Raw genomic sequence first — 20762 nt, 5'->3', positions numbered from 1 at the left:
CAGATTCGTTTGAATCTCCAGTAACAATTTCTCCTGTCTTCAAAAAACCATGTACTTACATTTCTCTTCATGGTTTCAACATAGATCGATTTAGAGCTAAAGGGATCCATTATACCCTCGGTGTTACTAAAGGCCCTCTGAAGACCATTAGACATTTTTTTGTTAACCCGAATATCGATTTTGCTAGTATGGAATATTTGTACAAATTCTCGATAAAAAATGTAATTACAAAATGAATAATCGAGAAATACTGTAAAGAAGCAATACCCAAGCACCACCGTCATTATACCTCTGGCCCATATACTAACGTTCGGAATAATACTTTATACGATTACCCGAGCATTCTGTTGACGCTTTGCTTAACTAATACAGTGTCATTCTCAAATTATTCTTGGCACAGCCCACTCGCGGTATTCGTCCATTAATTGTAGGTGATTAAAATAGTGTCAATTATTTTTCTTCTTCGTTTTGGTATTCATGCTCGATGTAGGCCATAGAGATGTTAGTGAAAGTGATGGACAGCGTTATACTTCAGTTCGTTTGGATCTGTTATATCATCTATAATGTATTTTGGTCTTTGGCAAAATCGTAAGTAAACTTTTTGAGCTTCTGAAAAGCTGGTACTCTATTAATATCCAATCTTACAATGCAGGTAAATATTTTTGATAAAAATATATAGAATTATGGAAAGGGAAGTCCCCGGGAGAAGTTATTTGAAAAATGTATTGACTGAATACTGAATGTAAGAATGAAATTAAAATTAGTCAAAAAAATTAAGAACAAGAGATTGAAGTGGAGTATTTTTAATGTACAGTTTGGAAAGTATAACTGAAAAAATTATGGTTTGAAAAACTAAAATAATTTTAGTTAGCTCATTTTTTTCTACTTTATTTTCTTTTTCTTTCATCCCAACAAGATTTTTCAATTTAATCTTCAAAAAAGTGAACTTATGGTTGACAGTACAGATTGATGTGTATGTAAAGAATTGACAGTGACGCTCAATGAGAATATGAACAAATTTATTGTAACAATTAAGATAAATTAAATATAAAACAACAATAAAAATTGATCGGTGCTCCGGGGCAACTTCATTGGTTCCAATGGTGCATTTGCTTTTTCATCTGCAGGAAAACCCGGAAAAACCTGCAGCACCACATCATCTGAAACAAAATTTAACCAAAAAATTGACAAAACAAAGTAAATTTTGTTGAAAATTCGGTAAAATTGAAAATTAAGGACTAAAGTTATGCATTATGAAATAAGCTTATGTGTTGTGAATTATAAATAGAAATTAATATTGGCATCCGAATATTTCAATTTGTCATGGTTACGAAGTTCTCTTCCAGAGGAAGAGAAAGATCATTTCCAGAGGAAAATCTTTCTCTCCCAGAGGAAGTTTCATCGTTTTGCTTCTCGCAAGCGATGCATAATTTCAAGATATTACTTCTTATTGACTGTACGACCGTGTGGCCGTACGACCATGTGGCCGTACGACCATGTGGCCGTACGACCATGTGGCCGTAAGACCATGTGGCCGTACGACCATGTGGCCTTACGATCATGTGGCCTTACGATCATGTGGCAAGAACTCCTGATACACTGCGCCTCGGTAATCGAAGCAAACAGTTTGCAAAACCTTGACATTCGATACAACTTGACGTAATTTTTTTGATCTTGGATCTTCTGGACTCTTACAGAGCTTTCGATTGCGTTAATCATGACCTGCTATTAGGGAAATTGGAAAGATATGGTGTAAGAGGAGTTGTCCTAGATTAAATGAAATCCTATCTGGAAAATAGAGGGCAACGTGTTAGTGTTGGAAACACTCTCACGCAGTTTGCAACCATTAGGCAGGGTGTCCCACAGGGATCAATCCTTGGACCTATACTATTTTTGATATATTCAAATGACCTGATGAAATATTTTCAAGGATTGTCAACTATTCACACAGTAGCGTATGCAGATGTCACAAATTTCATAGTGAAGGAAATTGATGTATCGACCCAATGGGAAAGAACCCAGGATGTACATAAGCAAGTAAACATATGGGCAAAAAAAATCACTTAACACTCAATACATCTAAAACTGTGATGATGAAGTTCACAATTAGTAACTGGCCCGAACATTTTGTTATCCATGAAAATGGGGATCTGTCAATTGAATCTTGTACTTCTACAAAAATGTTAGGCGTCACCTTGGACTACAAACTCACATGGACTCGTCATATTGAGACCCTCTCTAATAAATTGAGAAAAAACTGCTATGCTCTGAGATTCATGACTAATTTTTGTAGTAAAGAGATTTTACTGAGCTTATACTATGCGACCATAAACTGCCACTTGAGATATGGAATTTTGAATTGGGGTACCGGATCTGCTGCTGAAAGAATATTTATTTTGCGAAAAAATGCAATAAGAATCATTGGTATTTGTTGGAGAGAATCATGTCGAGATGCTTTTAAAACCTTCCCAGCAACATAATTATCAAACTCGTTCTAGAGACAAACTGATGCCCAATATGCATAGAACAACTCTTTATCAGAAAAGTTTTCTTTATCTTGGACCAAAAATGTTCAATAAATTAAAAGAATCAATTAAAATATCACCAAATCTTAACATTTTTAAATCAAGACTGAAAAAGGCACTTATTGAAAAAAATTGCTACACACTTGACGAATTTTAATGACAAAATATCACAACTAATATCACATTTTACTGGAATATAACACCACACTGTGTTATAAGTTGATCATTGAAAGTAAATTTTCACTCCCTTCTTAGTATTTTTATTATTATATATAGTAATGTTACATGATAAGTTCATTAGTCATTCTAGACATTGTTTTTATCGAAACAAATGATTGTAGTTGTGAAAAACACAATGACTAAGGAGGTGTGTAAATTTCGATGTGATGTGAATATTTTCCATTTGACATATTCAAAAAAATTTACTTGATTGAACTGACAGTTCAATTGTTTCCATTATTCTGTTCATAGAAACTTTATTTAATGCATCAATGGCCTTGAACTTCAATCCACAGTTGGCGAATGCTAATAATAATATACTGCCACTTATTCACTTCATCAATCACTTACAATGAAGTGAAAAATAATGGAAGTACAACAATAAGAAAGATGGCGAAAAAGTCCAAAAAATTTTCAGATAACCCTTCTGAGAAATACATCAATTTTGATGTTATTGAATACATGAGCTCATGCCTTTAAAATATATTTATCGCCGGTTTCTTCGGAAATTACGTATGTTTTTATAAATATGTTATCGAAATGAATTACTCTGAATACATGCGAAGCGATTATACATTTTTTCATACTTGAACAACGATTTCCAGTTACAGGCAATAATATTGGATAATTTTGTGATCATGTTGTGTTTTCGTTGCTTTGCGAAAATCGTACTTCTTTGAAGATTTGATTATTTCCACAGTTTCGTTTCCTGTAATTATAGTATAGAATAGTATAGTATAGTATAGAGTTGGCAATATAATCGCAAAAAAATCTGTTTATTAAAATTATCAGTGTTTCCCTACTATATAAAAAATTAATTTCACAATTGCCTATCTATAGCTGAAAATTGTTTTATATATAGCTATAACATTTAAACATTACATAAGGACATATTGTAAAATAATAGATAAGGCAAATTGTAAAATTAATTTTGGTGTGGTATACCTATATGTGTGGTATACCTGTATGGTTTACCTGTATGGGATACCTGTTTAGTATAAATAGCGTTAGCTTAGGGAAGTTTCCAGTTTGATCTTCCTCTTGAAGATGATCACTTGAAGATGATCACTTGATGATCGAAACACGTGTCGAGGTGTTAAAAATAACGATTTGGTGTTGGGAAAAAACTCCAGTAATATTCATTACTACACCAAAGGTTCCAAACAGTGCATCAGGTTTTTTCTTTAAATTGTATTATTTTGTGACTGCTTGGAATGTTTACATATAGATTATTACCTATTGAGAGATAAACCTGTCAGCCAAACAAAGTTCCATAAACACCCTAATGTATTTTCAATGAACACTTGTCAATTCAATAATGACCCAGATAATTCACATAAAGGAAATATCCTGTTTCAGAATTCACATTCTCATATTCGCTTTGACCCAGTAAACATGATCTTGTCATATATTTTAGTCAACAATCATGTCATAATGATGATGGAAATATGTTGGTCCTAAGTCACTGACGAAATACGTCCTATTCAGATATCATTAATACGTCTGAATTGTGACGTGAAAATTGAGTACGATATCAGCCATTATCATGATACCTGGTCCTCAATCCCAAAATTATATCTAATGGAACAGCACTTGAACCTGAAATAATACACTCACACACAAAAATATTGCATATTTTATTTTGAGTTTTGGTTTCCATGTTCATTTCTATTTGTCTGAATCTTTATACAGTTTTCATTACTAAATGGTATATGCTGAAGTATTTAACGTACATTGATTGCCAAATAATCCAGATATTGAACAATATTGACAAAATGAAACATAATTAATAGTTCAGTACTTAGTGTTTCCTCTCCTAGCTCCAATGATAGCCTGCATCGCCCTGGGCATACGCCTCAAAAGGTCTTTGATAGTTTCTTGTGAAATTCGATTCCATTCTTCCTGTGCAGCAATTCATAATTCTGCTGGATTTCGTGCTAGTATATGTCTTTTTAGATGTCCCAAATATATTTTATGGGATTTGCGTCAGGACTGTTTGGTGGCCACTTCACTGCGTCAAGTCCAACAACTTCAAAATACTGGGTGACTATTCTTGCAGCATGTGCACTAGCATTATCATGCATTAGCATGAAATTGTCGAAACCAATGAAACCGTCGTAAGGTAAAATATGTTCTTCAAGGATGTTGTGTATGTACCAATCAGCATTCATTCTTAAATTCCACGTCCATCTGGTTTTCATAACTGTATTCTTGTATGTTCATTCCAGTTGACATGAGCTATGGCAGATTGTATCCGTCTAGATTTGTGACGTGGGAGAAGCCTGTAATTGTGCGATTTCGCAAAGATTGAATTTTCAATAAATTGGTCATCTCTTGGCGTTGTACATCTCTTACGTCCTTGACCAGGCCGCCTTTTGTACTCCCTAGTCTCATTATCAGTTGGAGTAGTGAAGTGGACTCGGGAGGAGCTGTATCAACTCGACGTAAAGACCCGAAAAATGATGCATCTCTATAGGAGTTTGCATCCCAAATCGTCCGTTCCACGGTTGTACTTCCCCCGACAACAGGGAGGCCGTGGACTTTTGAGTTTGGAGTGTCTGCATGACAGAATGGTGCTGGATACAGCCTGTAAAGTTGTCAGGAGTTCGGATCTCCTTCTCTGCATGGTCCGTGACCATGAGAGAGCAGGAATTGGAGCATATCTCTTTAGGGCAGCTGTCCGAGCAGCTGATGAACTCGGTGTAGTTTTCGACACTGAACGAGGTGACCACAACTCTGTCACCAAGTTGGAACCCGTTCGGAAAAAGCTCAGATAAAAGCCGCAGAGATCACCCTACTTCTGCGGAAACACAAGGATAAGCCAATGCATGGGGTCTTTTTCAATAACATTGGAGACCTTGGCTTATCAAAGCGCCTGACCTTCGCTTTTCTCAGGTCGAGTGGGCTGAAGTCGGAAACTGAGGTGTTCATCATGGCTTGCCAGGATGGTGTCTTCAACACCTTAGTCTATCGCAGTCGCGTGATGGGTATAGAGGTTCCTGGCACAAGGTGCAGGGCCTGCCGCGAGGCGCCCGATACCTTAATGCACTTGCTATCAGCATGTCCAGCATATGCGGTCTCAGCCTATATCCATCGACCTAACGCTGCCCTAAGAGTGCTATATTACCATCTACGACACTCTTACGGTATTGACGAGACACCGGTGTTGCCCTACGCTTCGGGGGATATTGAATCCGTTGTGGGGAACGGGAAGTGCCGAATTTATTGGAACCATTCGTTTCCCACCCTCATGCTCATACAAGCTAATAAGCCTGATGTGGTCCTTCTCGACCACCAGAGCAAAACGATATTTGTCGTGGAGTTTTCATCTCCTGGCGAGACGAATATCGTCAGAAAAACGGATGAAATATCGAGATTTTCTTTTCAAACTCCGCAGACTCTATCCAGATCACTCTGTCAAGATGGTTGTTCTGATTATTATTGGAGTCCTTGGTGGAATGATGTCCTCTCTACTCTCGAATCTTAAAATCATACCGGCTTGCCGCACTATGGCAGAAATCTTAGCCGCACAGATACAGAAGGCTGTCATTTTTGGCTCACTGCGCTTGCTCAGGGCACATAATAATAAATATGCTTTACTGTCCAAAGAAAAGTTCTTATTGACAAAGCTTTGGTGAACATTTTGAGGAAGAAAAACATAGTCAAGTGCATAAAATCAGAATATAAGCTAGTAGATTGATAAAAATATATAGAGTCCTACCATAAATATAGAAATAAACATTTTGAAAGTCGAGTAGAAATAGGGTAGGTCCCAGTACTGATCCTTGTGGTACTCCGTTTGATATGTTAGAAACATCAGATACTGTTGTATATTTAATCCTTTGACTTCTACCCGATAGATAAGAAGCAAATAATTTACGAATAATACCTTCAATACCATAGAGATAAAGTTTATTGAGCAGAATTTCGTGATTAACACAGTCAAATGCTTTAGAGAAGTCGCAAAAGACTGCTGCTGTAATCTCCCGTCTATTGATTGTCTATACACTTCATATAAAAATGAAAATATGGCATCATGAGTATTTTTGTTTGACTGGAATCCAAATTGTTTGAAACTTATTATATTACCGAAGTTCAAATGGTCTGTTAAAAGTATTTTTACCAGTTTTTCAATAATTTTTGCTAACGACGGAAGAAGAGAAATTGAGAGATAGTTCGAAGGATTCTCTAGATCGCCACCTTTGTAAAGAGGAATTACGATAGAAGTTTTTAAGAACCAGGGAATGAACCCGTTAAAAATGAATGATTGATTGCCTTCGCCAAAGCATTTAGAGCAGTAGCAGGAAGATTATCAAAGATTTTCATTGTTAATTCGTCGTTATCAAATGTCGATTTATTTTTGAATGAAGCGATTATTGCCTGTAATTCGCAAACATTAGTAGGGTGTAAAATTAGTTTTTCTTAAGAAATTACATTGCGTAATTCCTCAAGGGGATCATTCTATTCGCTAATTCGCTCAAATGCAGCATCTCACTAAGAAAACTACAGAATCAAGACATAAAGTACTCGAAATGTCATTCTGACAACAATAAACAAAACAAGAGACATTGATAGTGACAACGGCACATTATTCAAATTTTGTAATTCGAACCATTATTTTACTTCTTTAGCTTTAGCGACTATGTTCAAGCATTCTTTTATCTATACTGAATGGAAATTTACATAAAATACTTTGGGCTTTGAACATTCATGAATAAATATAGTTCAAAAAAACTAAAAACACGCTTTTATAGAATATCGAACTGAAAAGTCAAAAATATTTTTTTAAATAAGCTTAAAACAATAACGAACGAAAAATACTATTATAATTATAAAAAAAGCCACGGGCGCTAGTATTTTTCGTTCGTTATTGTTTTAAGCTTATTTTAATAAAATTTTTTGACTTTCTAGTTCGATGTTCTTTAAAAGCGTGTTTTTTAGGTTTTTTTTGCCTATATTTATTTTTCATTTTTTAGTTTCGTATGCTATAAAACCATATTTTTTTGTCTTTTTGAACTGTATTTATTTAATCTGAACTTTGGGATCAATCAGGTTTAGGTAGGAAAGTAGCAGGCGCGCAAAGGAGGGTTACAAATTAGGCAGCAGGCGCACGTGTTGATAAAAAAAATATTTTTTCCAAATGAAGAAATAAAAGGAAAGTGAGTTCGAATTATATCAATGAGGTTACGTATAGCGTCATCTGCCCGCGAATAGATCAAGCAATAATGTCGATAATTCTGTCAAATACAAATCCCGAGCATTCAAACGGGAATTAATATGAAATGAAAAGGAGAGTTACAAATAAACAAACAAACAAACATACATACACACAGGTGAAGCTAATAAAACCGTGTTAATTAAAAATATTAACGAAATAAAAATAAATAACGTGTTAAGGGAAAGAAAACCAATATGAAAAAATATTTTGAAATAAAATATGCAATATTTTTGCCCAAGAGTGTATTGGCAAGAATGCAATTTTTATATATATTGTGAAAATTCCTAATCATTATTATGGTTATTGTCACTAATTTTCATCAACAACGCGCCAGTAGATTTGTAATGCAAACATGCCATAAAAAATCCTATGTAATGATATTGGTAAATTTCATCTACTGGTCTTGATGAATAAGTCTTTTCACCTCATTTTCCAACAGTAGAAAAACGTGACATAGTTAAAAAGAGTTTCAGTTTTGTCTATCTGGAGAAAATTTTCATCTGCTTACATTTCTCAAAATTGCAAATTCATTTCATATTGAAATTAGCATTTTTATTTGGTTGTTGGTAGATTCTGAGACATTTCAAAACGAAAATATAACTTGTATCAGAGATCAGAGCGCAACTTTGATAGTCTGGAACTTCGAAGAAAGGTTGGAGATTTCTCCCCTTCATAAGGGGTACATATCAGAAATACGCGACGGACTGTTGCTTGCTCACCGTTTCGAGGTTCAACTCAGTACACCTCTAACTTCACCGCTTCTCTGTATCTGTAGAGTAGGGAGAGTGAGTGTAAGCCCACGCACTTAGACCACATGTGACCCATTGTACATCCTCCCGAGGAGTTGTCCTCCTAGGTCATCGTCCATCCTGTCCTTTCCAGGAAGGTGGACAGGTCGCTGAGAGACATCTCCTTTATATCGGCAGGTGTAGGCCATGACTCGCCGAACACACACTCTCTTATTGACGATAACTCCGGGCACTCGCACAGGACATGCCTGACAGTCTCATCTTCCTGTTCACACATCCTGCATAGAGGTGTGTCCACTAGCTCCATATTATGGAGGTGTTTCCTTAGTTGACAGTGGCCAGTCAGAAATCCTACTGTAAGGCGTAGATTTTTCCTGGTCATCGCCAGATATTTCTTCGGCGCCAGCTTCCCAGGGTCGCCCAAGATGATCCTGGCAAGATTACATCCTTTGATTCCATCCCATCTCTTTAAGGATTGAGCATGGGTGTAACATTTGACTAGTTCCGTTATTGTCGAAGTCATCAGGCCGTGGGTGCCCCTGGGTCCAAAAATTCTTAGTCCAGCCGCTTCCTTGGCTAAAGAGTCGGCAATGCGAACACCTTTACTTCTGTCGTACCCTTTAACCCACCTCAGGACAATGTTATTATCTACCAAGGCTTTGGCTAAATCTTGGTGGCACTCTAGTACTAGCCCTGAGGTAACACGCTGTCTGTTCATGACTAATAACTTCACCTCTTGAAAAATCTTTCATTTGAAGAACTGCTCGTATGTAGGATAAACTTCCTTAGAACGTTTTTCCAGAGGAATTTAATCTTCAGCGATTCAAATCCAACGTAAATCGCTACTTTCGCACAGGCAACGCTCTTAAAGCGCCCTAAGGATTTTGCTGTAGTGTTTGTGTTATATCCTTGAAAATTATTGATAATCAGAAAGCAGTTTGGGCTACCTATCGGACGCGTCCCCAGGTGGCCGATAGGGGAATGGCCAGAAGTCTGGGGGTCCTGTACGGAAAGCCAATGTGGCCTTACGCACGGGGTCGCCGGACTCCTGGTCAGTGGCAGAAATAAGTAAGGATGAGGCGAACTAAAACTCCCCCAAAGCCTTTGCGAAACATGTCACCGTGGGCTAGCCTACCCAAGCTAAGGTGTAAGGAATCGTACCGACAGCTGAATGGCCGCAGGGTCATATGCAGTTACGAACGATCCCTTGGGGAACCCGGCGAAACCTCACTGTAATCAGCCTTCCTCTGGTAATGCGGAGCTCTGCCAGAGGTGACCATCTCTTCCCCTGCAACTCATGGGAACACACATGAATGAAACAAAAACAGACACAACAAAAACCAATCCCGAGGCTGGACAGAAGAGCTCACCTCAATCTATGGTGGTGGCTGGGGATGAACAGAAATGTCCACCACAATCTACCGATCGGAATGAGACTGGACATGGCAGATCACTTCGTGATGTAATACAAAGGCCAAGGCGTAAGCTCATTTGCGGCGCCGAGGCCAAAAGGAGAAAGATAAAGGCATAAGTGGCAGCAACTATAAGTGCACTCTCCTCCTTTCCCACTCCACCTCCAACAGCAAGGGCACTTCCTGCGGTTGGTGCCAAGAGCTCCGCCTTGAATAAAGGAAAAAAACCAGCTGCCTCTGCAGGAAAGCGCCCTCACATGAGCACCTCCACGGAGGGAACCCCGAGAAGGTTAAAGAAGCGGCACAACGACAGTAATGTCGCTGCAACTTCCAAAACCTTCGCGGAGGCCGCCGTGAGACACCTCAAGGTTGCCAAAGAGAGTGTGTGTTCAGCGAGTCTTGGGCTACACCTGCCAATATAAAGGAGATGTCTCCTAGTGACCTGTCCATCTTCCTGGAAAGCACAGGATGGACGATGACCTAGGAAGAAAACTCCTCGGGACGATGTACAATGGGTCACATGTGGCCTAAGTGCTGGCTAGTGGCCTACTCTACAGATACAGATGGAGCTGATGAAGCATACTGCTTGTATGTAGAATAAACTTCCTGAGAACATTTTTCCAAAGGAATTTAATTCGACGTGAATTGCTACTTTCGCACAGGTACCGCTCTCAAAGCGCCTCAAGGATTTTCCCATAGTGTTTGTGCTCTGTCCTTAAAAAATATTGATAATCAGGAAGCAGTGTTGTGATAAACACTGATATTAGAAACACGACGCACTTCCTAGGGTGTGTCTGTCTTGTTAACATTATTGTTCCAATATTCATCCAACAAACCGCGAAACTCTCTTTAATATATACAAACACATACCAGTCACCAATGAATAAATAAGATAAGATAGATAATATAACTAAATATGACGTAACACATGAACACTATAGTAATACTCGTAACTTCACAACTGAAGGTATGGCAAAACTAATAATATAATGTATGAAATTATGTAACAAAATAAAATTAGGTTTTTTGAATTCACGTGATACAAAGCAACGAAACTCAAATTACGCCATTATGATTATCAATTTTGTTATTTTGAACTTATCATTCGGGGAGCAGTAAAGGTGACATTGTATCTTCACAATTGAGCGATTAATCAGCCAATCAAATATCTCTAATAATAACTCATTGCAGATGTAACGAATTGAACCGACAACTACATGAGCTTGTTGATTTCTGTCAGCTGAATTTTGTATCGTTTATTTCTGGATCAAGTTCATATATTATTATCTTTGTGATCCAAGTATATTCACGCAGTAATAATAAAAACATCGTTTTATATTTATAGTCCGTACGCCGAGGTGAGAAAGAAAATATCACTTTCATCTTCATTGGAATTTTAACTGTATTTTTTCAAATAGTTTCACATGAAAATAATTTATTGTAAACAATTTTCTGTGAGTCCCGTACCAGGAATCGCATAGTAAAAGGTAAGATCTCATTGATCCTCAGTTCGCACAAGTTGCGACTGTTGAGGGTTTTTGTTCATAGGCTGGTTAACAGAAAACAGATTTCAACATATTTTTCAACAGTTTACAGCAGACAAACACTCGATGCACTTTGAATAAAATTGTGAATCGGGTGAATCAGTTGTTTTCATTATTAGTGAAACTTTTCGTTGATTTCCTTTTCCTACATTCGCAAATTCTTTCCATACACTTCTAATTTTTTCAGATTGTGGTTGAAGATCCAAAAAAGTAACCGATTTATCCTTCACAAAATGACCTCTGAGTAATTTCCTAGTCTTTTACGAAGGTTACGAAAGTTCTATAGATTTGATTGTGTTGATTTGCGTTTTAAAATCGGTCCATTGCACGATTTTCTCGTGTGATCATTGTAGGCGCGTTCAAGATTGATTTCTGGCCTTCATCTTCAATTTCATTTCATAGCAGTTCACGGTCATAATTTTTCAGAACAGTTTTTACTTTATAAAGGCGTATCTTCCAATAATGTTTCCGGTTTCATCGGTATGATAGGAAAAAATTCAACTGCGTTGAATTTTAGATTCGGACAAAGTGATTAAAATTATGATAATAATAATAATAATAATAATAATAATAATAACTTATAATAATAATAATAATAATAATAATAATCTTAGCCGCACAGATGCAGAAGGCTGTCATTCTTGGCTCACTGCGTTTGCTCAGGGCACATGATTCTCGGACCCAATGATCACTTACCCCACGGTGTGGGGAGTGGTCATTGGTTGATTATGCTGGCGCGCTCTCCCGAATGTATCGGGGCTTCGGGGGATAGGGCCTGACCAGCGCACACTACGGTGAAAAAAAAAAAAAAAAAAAAAAAAAAAAAAAAAAAAAAAAAAAAATAACTTTATTAATAACTTTATTAATTCCTTTAGGATCACAATGTGATATAGGACAAGTCAGTGAAAAATATAAATAAATAAACTTCAAAATACAGATATGACGAAACAATAAACATGGAAATTTTTGATTTAAAATTTTGAACAAACTTTTAAAATGCTTAAACAATACACATAAGCAATACACATATGAGCATTTCAATCACTTCTGTTCACATATTCGACGACACTGTAGAAACATCTGGAAATCAAAAACTCTTTCAGTTTTGCTTTGAAAATACCTGGGGTTTCTTCCGTCCGTACCTCAACCGGAAGTTTGTTATAAAATTTTGTCCCTGCATAGGAAGGGCAATTTTCGAAAAATGCAGTCGAGTGCTTTTTTAATCTGATTTTATTCTTTTGTCTAGTAGGATAGGTATGAAAATCTGAGTTTTGAAGGTGCGTGTCATATTTCTTCATAAATAAACAAACGCATTTATAAATATATATACAAGGTAAACACATGATTCTATTTTCAATAAAAATTTGTTTGCACGAATCTCTATAGGCAAGATTGAATATCAAACGAATAACTTTTTTTTGGGAGACAAAAATTCTGTTTATATCAGAAGAACAGCCCCACACTGCTATATTGTTGGAAATATGAGGATAGAACATGGCATAATAAACATTTAACAGCTGAGATTTATTAAAAATTGAAGTTAACTGTCTTAGGGCATAGTATGCGCTGTTAAGTTTTTTATTCACTTGATTAATGCTAGATTGAAATGACATGTCACTATCTATGCATATGCCAAGAAATTTAGTTTTTTCTGATGAGTTGATGAGATCATTATTGACTTTGACCTGTAAATTTTTTATTTTTCTCAGGTTTCTGTAATGGAACTGCAACAAAACAGTTTTCTTCGAATTTACAATTAAAGAATTCCTGCGACACCAGCTTGTGAATTCTACAAATAATTTGTTGAGTTTGTCCTGGAGTTCCTCAGGACTATTTGCATCAGTGGCAAGTGTCGAGTCGTCAGCATATAAGACTACAGAATCTGTACTAATATGGTTTGGCATATCATTGACATACAATAAAAAAATTAGTGGGCCCAAAATGGATCCTTGCGGAACACCTAAATCCATATTATATGACGAAGACTGCTTTTCTTCTACTTTCACATGTATTCTTCTGAATGTTAAATACGATTTTAACCACAGGAGAAAATTACCCCTGAAGCCAAGGGAATGCAACTTGCTTAGAATTATATTCAAATCAATGACATCAAATGCTTTCGATAGATCAAAAAAAAGTGCCCCAACATATTTTCTCTGGTCCAGTGCATCATAAACGTACTTGAAAAAAATATATGCAGCACTTTCAGTTGACCTACCTGGGCAAAACCCATGCTGATGTTTGGAAATAATATCAAATTTTTCTATAAATGACAGCATTTTAGAATGAACACATTTCTCAAAAACTTTACACAGTGCTGTTTGTACTGTTATTGGTCTGTAGTTTTCAATTATATAAATTTCATTATTTTTGTGTAGAGGAGTAACTAAACCAATTTTCATCTTATCAGGAAATTCTCCAATTTCAATTGATCGGTTTATTATAAAAGAAAGAGGTTGACTCACAGAAATTCTCATATTTTTCACAAGTTTTGTTGATATGCAGTCAATACCTACCGAGTTCGTATTTTTGAGTGACAGAATAATTTCACAAATGTCACTTGGTTGAACGGGTGAAAAGAAAAATGTATGATGCACGGACATGGTTGTAAAATCTGTGAACGAAGATAGACCGAAATGTTTTTCAATCTCACATTTTGCTACTGTTGAGAAATATTTTCCAAATACATTCACAATTTTATTTTTGTCATTTATATATTCACCGTTCAATTCAATCTCCCAGTTCAACTTTTTTTTTGACCTGCCTGTTTTGTTTCTAACTAAATTCCATATTTCTTTTTGCTTTTGTCGCTGATTCTTGTTATCAAGATTCAGTTGGTAGAATGAATACTTTGCATCATGTAATTTACGCTTGTATATACCCTTCAAATAATTGTAATATGTCCGAATATTCATATCATCACTACTGCTAACAAGCCAAAATAAATTTTTAAGACTATTTCCCATGTGAATGATATCGGCGGTCACCCATTGTTTTCGTCGCCATAACTCGGAAATTTCTGATTTTCTCACAGTTGGACACGTTGAGTCAATATAAAATAATATTATATTTACAAATGAGTCATAGGCCGAATTGATATCATTGAAACTCTCATAAACACTTTCATAATTTTCATTTTGAAGAGCAACTTGGAGTCGAGCAAGATTTTCAGTACACGTGTTTACATATGTAATATTTTTTCGCGGTTCAACTCTCTGGTTGTTTGAGATTGATAACTCAAACGACAAACCCAAATGATCTGCTAAGTTCAAGTTCTTAATTCCTTCATTATACCGTGTTTGACATATGTTTGTTAGAAAATAATCGATTTTTGATGTGCTAGTTAAGCCATTTGCGTAAGAAAATATTCTCGTAGGCTCCAAGTTTTTACAATTTAGGTTGAAACTTTGCATCAAATCGTTCAACAGAGTTTTATTTTTAGATTTAGATAAGTAGTTTATATTCAAATCGCCACATATAATGAAAGATTTGAACTTTCTGTCACAGTATTCCAGAGTGTGAAAAAGTTTTTCAATGAATGTTTCAAATATACCATTCGGAGGTCTATATACTGTAATAAGACAGAATTTATTATTGTCTATAGAAAAGGATACAGAGCACATTTCATATTCTAATTCTATGGACATATTGTCAATGAACGTTTCATTTTTATAAATGAGGTCATCTTTAACTAAAATCAAAACACCACCATGGATGTGGTTACGTCTAGTGAAATGAGATGCCACAATATATCCATTAAAATGAACTGTTTCAATATTTGAACTAGTACACCAGGTTTCAGATATACATAATATATCAGGGTTCTCATCAGCCAAAATCACTTCCATTTGATTTGTTTTATTTGTCAAACACTGTGAGTTAATGTGCATTATTTTGAAACTATAGGGCAATTCACTTACTGATTTAGGATACGAATAACTAGAAATCTTCCTCTGGTCGGAGATTTCGAAAGGACTGACGGGATGACTTCCGAAAAGTGAATCTTTTTACAATAACATTATTTGGCCAGTTTGAGGGGTCATACAAAGCATCCCGGAGTTCTATGTCCGCTCCCACTCTGAACGATTTGTATCTTCCTTGAGAGTTGAGATCCGTTACTTCGAAATTACGTTCGGGAGATCTTTTCTCAAGAAAAGATTTTACTTTTTCCGCGGTAGTGTGTGGTTTGCAGCGACCAACATATAACCAGAGCATAGGTTCGCTTCCACTGAAATCGTCTGTTCCATCTGAGAGTGTTCCTACCACATATTTATCTTTATCATTTTTGATGTTCTTTTCCAAGTTTTTTTGCTTAGTAGTCGATTTATTTTCGGTACTTTTTCGGAGAATTCTATTCCTTTTTTTATATTTAACTTCGTTCCAAGTATGATCTTTTGTTGCTTCTTTTATGGTTTCGGGCTGTGATAAGGAAATAATCGTATTAGTTGAAGAACATGATAAAAACGATTGATCTAATTTGTCCGAAGAGTCTGATTTAGCATTGTTGCTTTCTGTATGTCGATGCTGGGTGGATAGGAGTCTAACCATATCTAAATTTGATTCCTTTAGAATCTGCACTTCCAACTTCAAGCTCAAAATTTCATCCAGAAGCGTTTTTGTACACTTTTCAAATTCTTGAGTCAAAAACTTTTTCATTTCTTCTATTGATTGATCACCGATGCTCATCAATCCGATGCTCATCAATAAAAACATCTGAGTAATACAGGACACTGGGAAACAATAAATGAGTGAAACGAAGTCGTACAGGATGCTGGTAAATAATAAACAAATAAGATATTTTTTTCAAATTATCATTATAAAATTCTTGTATATTATAGTATGGTATATCACTTAAAAAAACTTTCACAGTCTTCCTGAGGCATTTTCTGAAGACTTCATTTCTGTTACATTATTTGGTAAGTAATTAAACATTTTACAACCATTATAGACAATGGAATCCTTCATGACTGATGTCTTTCTTAATGAAACACATTGTTTCCGTTATAAAGAAAGAAATCACTGTTAGAATTCCACGAGTGGTAAAGAGTAATCTACAAGAGTCTGTACTTTTTGATTTGCACATATATCTTACGGCTCGTTTTTGCAAAATTAAAATATGTTGTAGTAGATAACTACTACATACACCCCAAAATGGAATTCCATATCTCAGGTGGGATTCCACCAGCGAAAAATAAACAGTCTTAGCTGCTGTCAAACCAAGTTCATTTGCGACTACTCTGACTGCATAACAACCAAATTTTAGTTTTCTATCGATATGTACTCCTGAAACTTGTAAGCTACTTTTGTTCTCAATGATGTCATTTCCAATGGGAGTATTGTCAAATTTACATATGAAAGTTACTATGTTAGTTTTCGAAACATTTAGAAACAGACGATTTGAATCACACCAACTCTTTACTTTCATCATATCGATGGATATGATTTTACTTAAATCATTTGCATTGTCCGATTGCCAAAAAATGGTACTATCGTCTGCAAATAGTGTGAATTTTCCTGAGATATTTATACTTGTCAAATCGTTGAGGTAGATGTTGGCCCTAGTATTGAACTTTGAGGCACACCATAACGTATTTTCTGGATTTCTGAGCGATGGGTTGTTTCCACAATCTGACTACGACCTCACAAATATGAGCTGAACCAGCTCAGTATCACTTCTCTGAAGCCGTAGTAGGGAAGCTTCCGCAACAGTATTTCGTGATCCTCACAGTCGAGAGTCTTCGAAAAATCGCAAAATACTGCAGCAGCAACCTCGCCACTATTGATTCCAGTATAAACGTTTCCCATGAGTGAGAAAATTGCATCAATAGTGCCTTTGCCACTTTGAAAGCCAAACTGTTCTTTATTAATAATTTTATTTCTGACCGGGATATTATAAGCTTATATCGTCATAGTTACGCTATCAATAAAGAGGGTCATAACTCCCTTGGGACATTATAGATTTTATAATTCCCTCTACCTTTCACAAGTAAAAATAAATAGAAATGAAAACTGAACCATATTTTATTTATTCACGTCATTACAAATAATGAATGTACAATTTTGAAATGTTCCCTGAAAATTACTTCCGCCACTGGAAACAATTTCTTCTTTTGTATGGCTGGAGCTTCTGTTCACTACAGTCGAGGTACCTGCCTCTTCTGATGACAAAGTAGACAACATACGCGCCGTTTTATTTCTCAATTCGATGCTATCCTCCAAATACCCCTCCGCCACCGTGGAACTTTTCCAACCTCCGTGTCTTTTTAAGTTAGTCATAGTTGCTCCTGCATTGGCTAGAGCAGTAGCAGAAGTGCGACGAAGGCAATGTCCCGTATAGGATTTTCCCAAACATGTTTTTTCCAATTGGCTGAGATGTACATTTATTTTGTCGGAAGCTCAAAAAAAATCGTTCAATACCTTTAGGACGCAAAGACATATAAAGTCTTAATAAAGGCAAAGCGGAGAACTCTTTTTCATCCACAACTGTAAATTTCTTCGATACACCAGTTTTACTTTCCGGTACGTTCACTACCATAACGGAATCCCGGTCCTCTATATCCGATATCTTCATATTCAAAAGTTCCTGACTTCTGCATCCTCCAAAATAACCCATAATCAAAACAACCTATAACAAAAAAAGGAAATAAATACACACAAAAAGGAAAATAAGAAAAAAATTACCTTATGCAATAAATGAATATCATTAGAAGCGTCCTTTAGGAATCTGATAACATCTTTAGGAGATGAAACAGCAGACTTTTTCGGCTTATAACTCTTACTCTTCCGTTTCAAAAAAGCCTGTAGTTCATTGAACTTGGTGATATCTCGTTTCTCATGTATAGTCACCATCGATTTTAGCATTGACCATTTAGTCCATAAAGAATTCGGACTATACGTTTCTGACTGAAACGAATAAACACAATTACTACCAAATCTACCGAAAAACATAGAAAATTCCTTACCAGTTCTTGAAAATATGCCAGAAATACAGTTTCAGTGACATCTTTTGGCATAACATTTTTCCGTGTCAGCCAGTCCAGATATATCTTGTATTCTTTTTGGTATACGGCTTCACTTTTCGATGGAATTAATGATTCTCTTGCTTGTTCAGCTTTTTTCAAAATATCCTCCATTATATTTGGGGTAGAAAACACGTTTTCACCGCAAACACAGCTTGATAACAAAGTTCTGTTTATAAACAAGTAACATAGCAACAACCTAGCAACAAGAAAACTCTACTATAATCAACGGTACCTGATTCAAATATACCGGAAGGTAATGAATTGGTACATTTTTCCGTTTCAAAAATGAACAAAACTTTATTGAAATCGGTCAGAAATAAAATTATCTATGTACCACGGGAATTAATGAGCCTTAATAACCTCAGGCAATTGCTGTCCCTCGGGCCAGAGGCCCTCGGGACGCAAACTTTGCCATCGGTAATTAAGGCCCTCCTAATTCCCTTGATACATAAATAACTATTATGTTTCGACAGAAATACAGTTATCTTTATCTCGACCAGTTTTTCCAGAAGTTTTCCTAATGTAAATGATAAATCATATTTTATCAATTCAAATTCTTTTTCAGAGGCAGAAAACTGGACTCTCCAAACCAGCTACAACTCACTACAAAAAACCACATCGATAGGAGGCACTTCATTCACTTGTACACTTGTACATCAAACACCGGGAAACAAACATGCTGCATGGACGTTTACCAACTTCTCAATCCCTCGGATGAAGAGAAACTTCGTATAGTCTTTTCCAAGGGTGCTCCTACCAAAACCTACCTGAGGCACAATCAGAGGCACAACCAGTACTTTCCGACACATGGAGGAGGCATTCGACCGTGACTCTGTAACCAAGCAATGAAAAACTAGCCAAAAACATCGGTCATCACTACTTGAAATGGAAAATTCAACGTTTAGAGAAGGATATTCCCGAAAATACGTAAAATTCTGGGCCCTCTTAAGGGCCATATTGTAATATAAATATGACTTTGTCGAGAGATAAGAGATAAAAAACGAAAATTTTCATTCAAAATACTTTGTTATTTCTTCACTAGTAAATGAACATAGTTTTTGTACCATATTGAACGAAAGTTATTTTTATGGACCTTCTTTTCAGATGTGGAAGGTGAAAATTCCTAAAGAAGGTCGATAAAAATGTTTGAACTGTATCATTGATTTCTCATAAGAGACGTAGATGAATAGTTGAATAAATCTTTTGATTTCCTCGAGTTTTTAATTGTATCAGCGGTCGGTAGCCGGTCAGTTCGACGTGGGTGCTTTGTTCACTCACTCAAATCGACAGCCCTGTTAGTCAGTGGTTCAAGCCGCAGGCTGAACAATTGATTTTCATTTGCTATCGTCCAACCTGTGTTAAAAATTACACGTTAAAAGGTAAGACCTCGTTAGTCCATAGCTCGCACAAGTTTCAACTTCTGAGGGTTGTCGTTCGATAGCTGGTTAACGGAAAACATATTTTAAACATATTTTCTAAACTGTATCATCCATACTGCTAATTTTTGTATTCATTATTTTAGTATAGATATTTTCAATGATTATTCGACATATATAGATATCTGATGAAAGTAGTTTTTCTATTAACCAGCTATCGGTTCCCTCCGAACGACAATAAGCAGGAGTCGAAACTTATGTGACTTGAGGATTAACGAGTTCTCACCTTTCAAGGGACCTGTAATGGGCCGAGTTAATTGTGTTTTCAATATGTGATCCATTTGGTATCAGGATTTAAATTTTGAAACTGGTTAACGAAAAAGCATATTTTAAACATTTCTTTTAAACCTGATGTAAATTCTAATGAAACGGAAGCTATGCCAAGAGATAAATTAATATAAACATTTTCCGAAAGGAAAGAAATCAAAGCTGTATGATCTGTGTCGGAGAGCTTGCCTACACTGTCTAATACTACGACAGATATTGGATAACGTTCAACGGATGTTTCTACAAGTTTCCTCATGTGTACTATTTTTAACACTCATTTCAGTCCTTGGTCTGAGATTGGAGCTGTTCCTGAAGAATGAAAATCGTAGCTCAAAATAGTTTGATGACGCTGTCAAATAGAGAGAATGAT

The 20762-nt window shown here is 36.1% G+C and overlaps 2 protein-coding genes across 2 annotated transcripts; one reads left to right on the top strand and one right to left on the bottom strand.

The window, feature by feature from the left end:
• The first annotated feature begins 364 nt into the window (after positions 1-364).
• On the top strand, positions 365-19900 carry LOC111510278 (uncharacterized). Its single transcript, XM_023166186.2, has 2 exons — positions 365-588; positions 19255-19900. The coding sequence occupies exons 1-2, from the start codon at positions 500-502 to the stop codon at positions 19517-19519; spliced, it is 354 nt and encodes a 117-aa protein (XP_023021954.2). The 5' UTR covers positions 365-499; the 3' UTR covers positions 19520-19900.
• On the bottom strand, positions 17671-18945 carry LOC141481247 (uncharacterized). Its single transcript, XM_074172524.1, has 3 exons — positions 18630-18945; positions 18349-18570; positions 17671-18292 (listed from the first exon to the last, which is right to left on the bottom strand). The coding sequence occupies exons 1-3, from the start codon at positions 18798-18800 to the stop codon at positions 17936-17938; spliced, it is 750 nt and encodes a 249-aa protein (XP_074028625.1). The 5' UTR covers positions 18801-18945; the 3' UTR covers positions 17671-17935.
• Positions 19901-20762: the final 862 nt, after the last annotated feature.

The sequence above is a fragment of the Leptinotarsa decemlineata genome, unplaced genomic scaffold (genome assembly GCF_025532065.1).
Source record: "Leptinotarsa decemlineata unplaced genomic scaffold, Ldec_3_MD MMD2_tig00000133_RagTag_RagTag, whole genome shotgun sequence".
Lineage (NCBI taxonomy): Eukaryota > Metazoa > Arthropoda > Insecta > Coleoptera > Chrysomelidae > Leptinotarsa > Leptinotarsa decemlineata.
The sequence above is the reverse complement of the archived record's forward strand: the minus strand, read 5'-3'. Positions and strand labels throughout refer to the sequence as shown.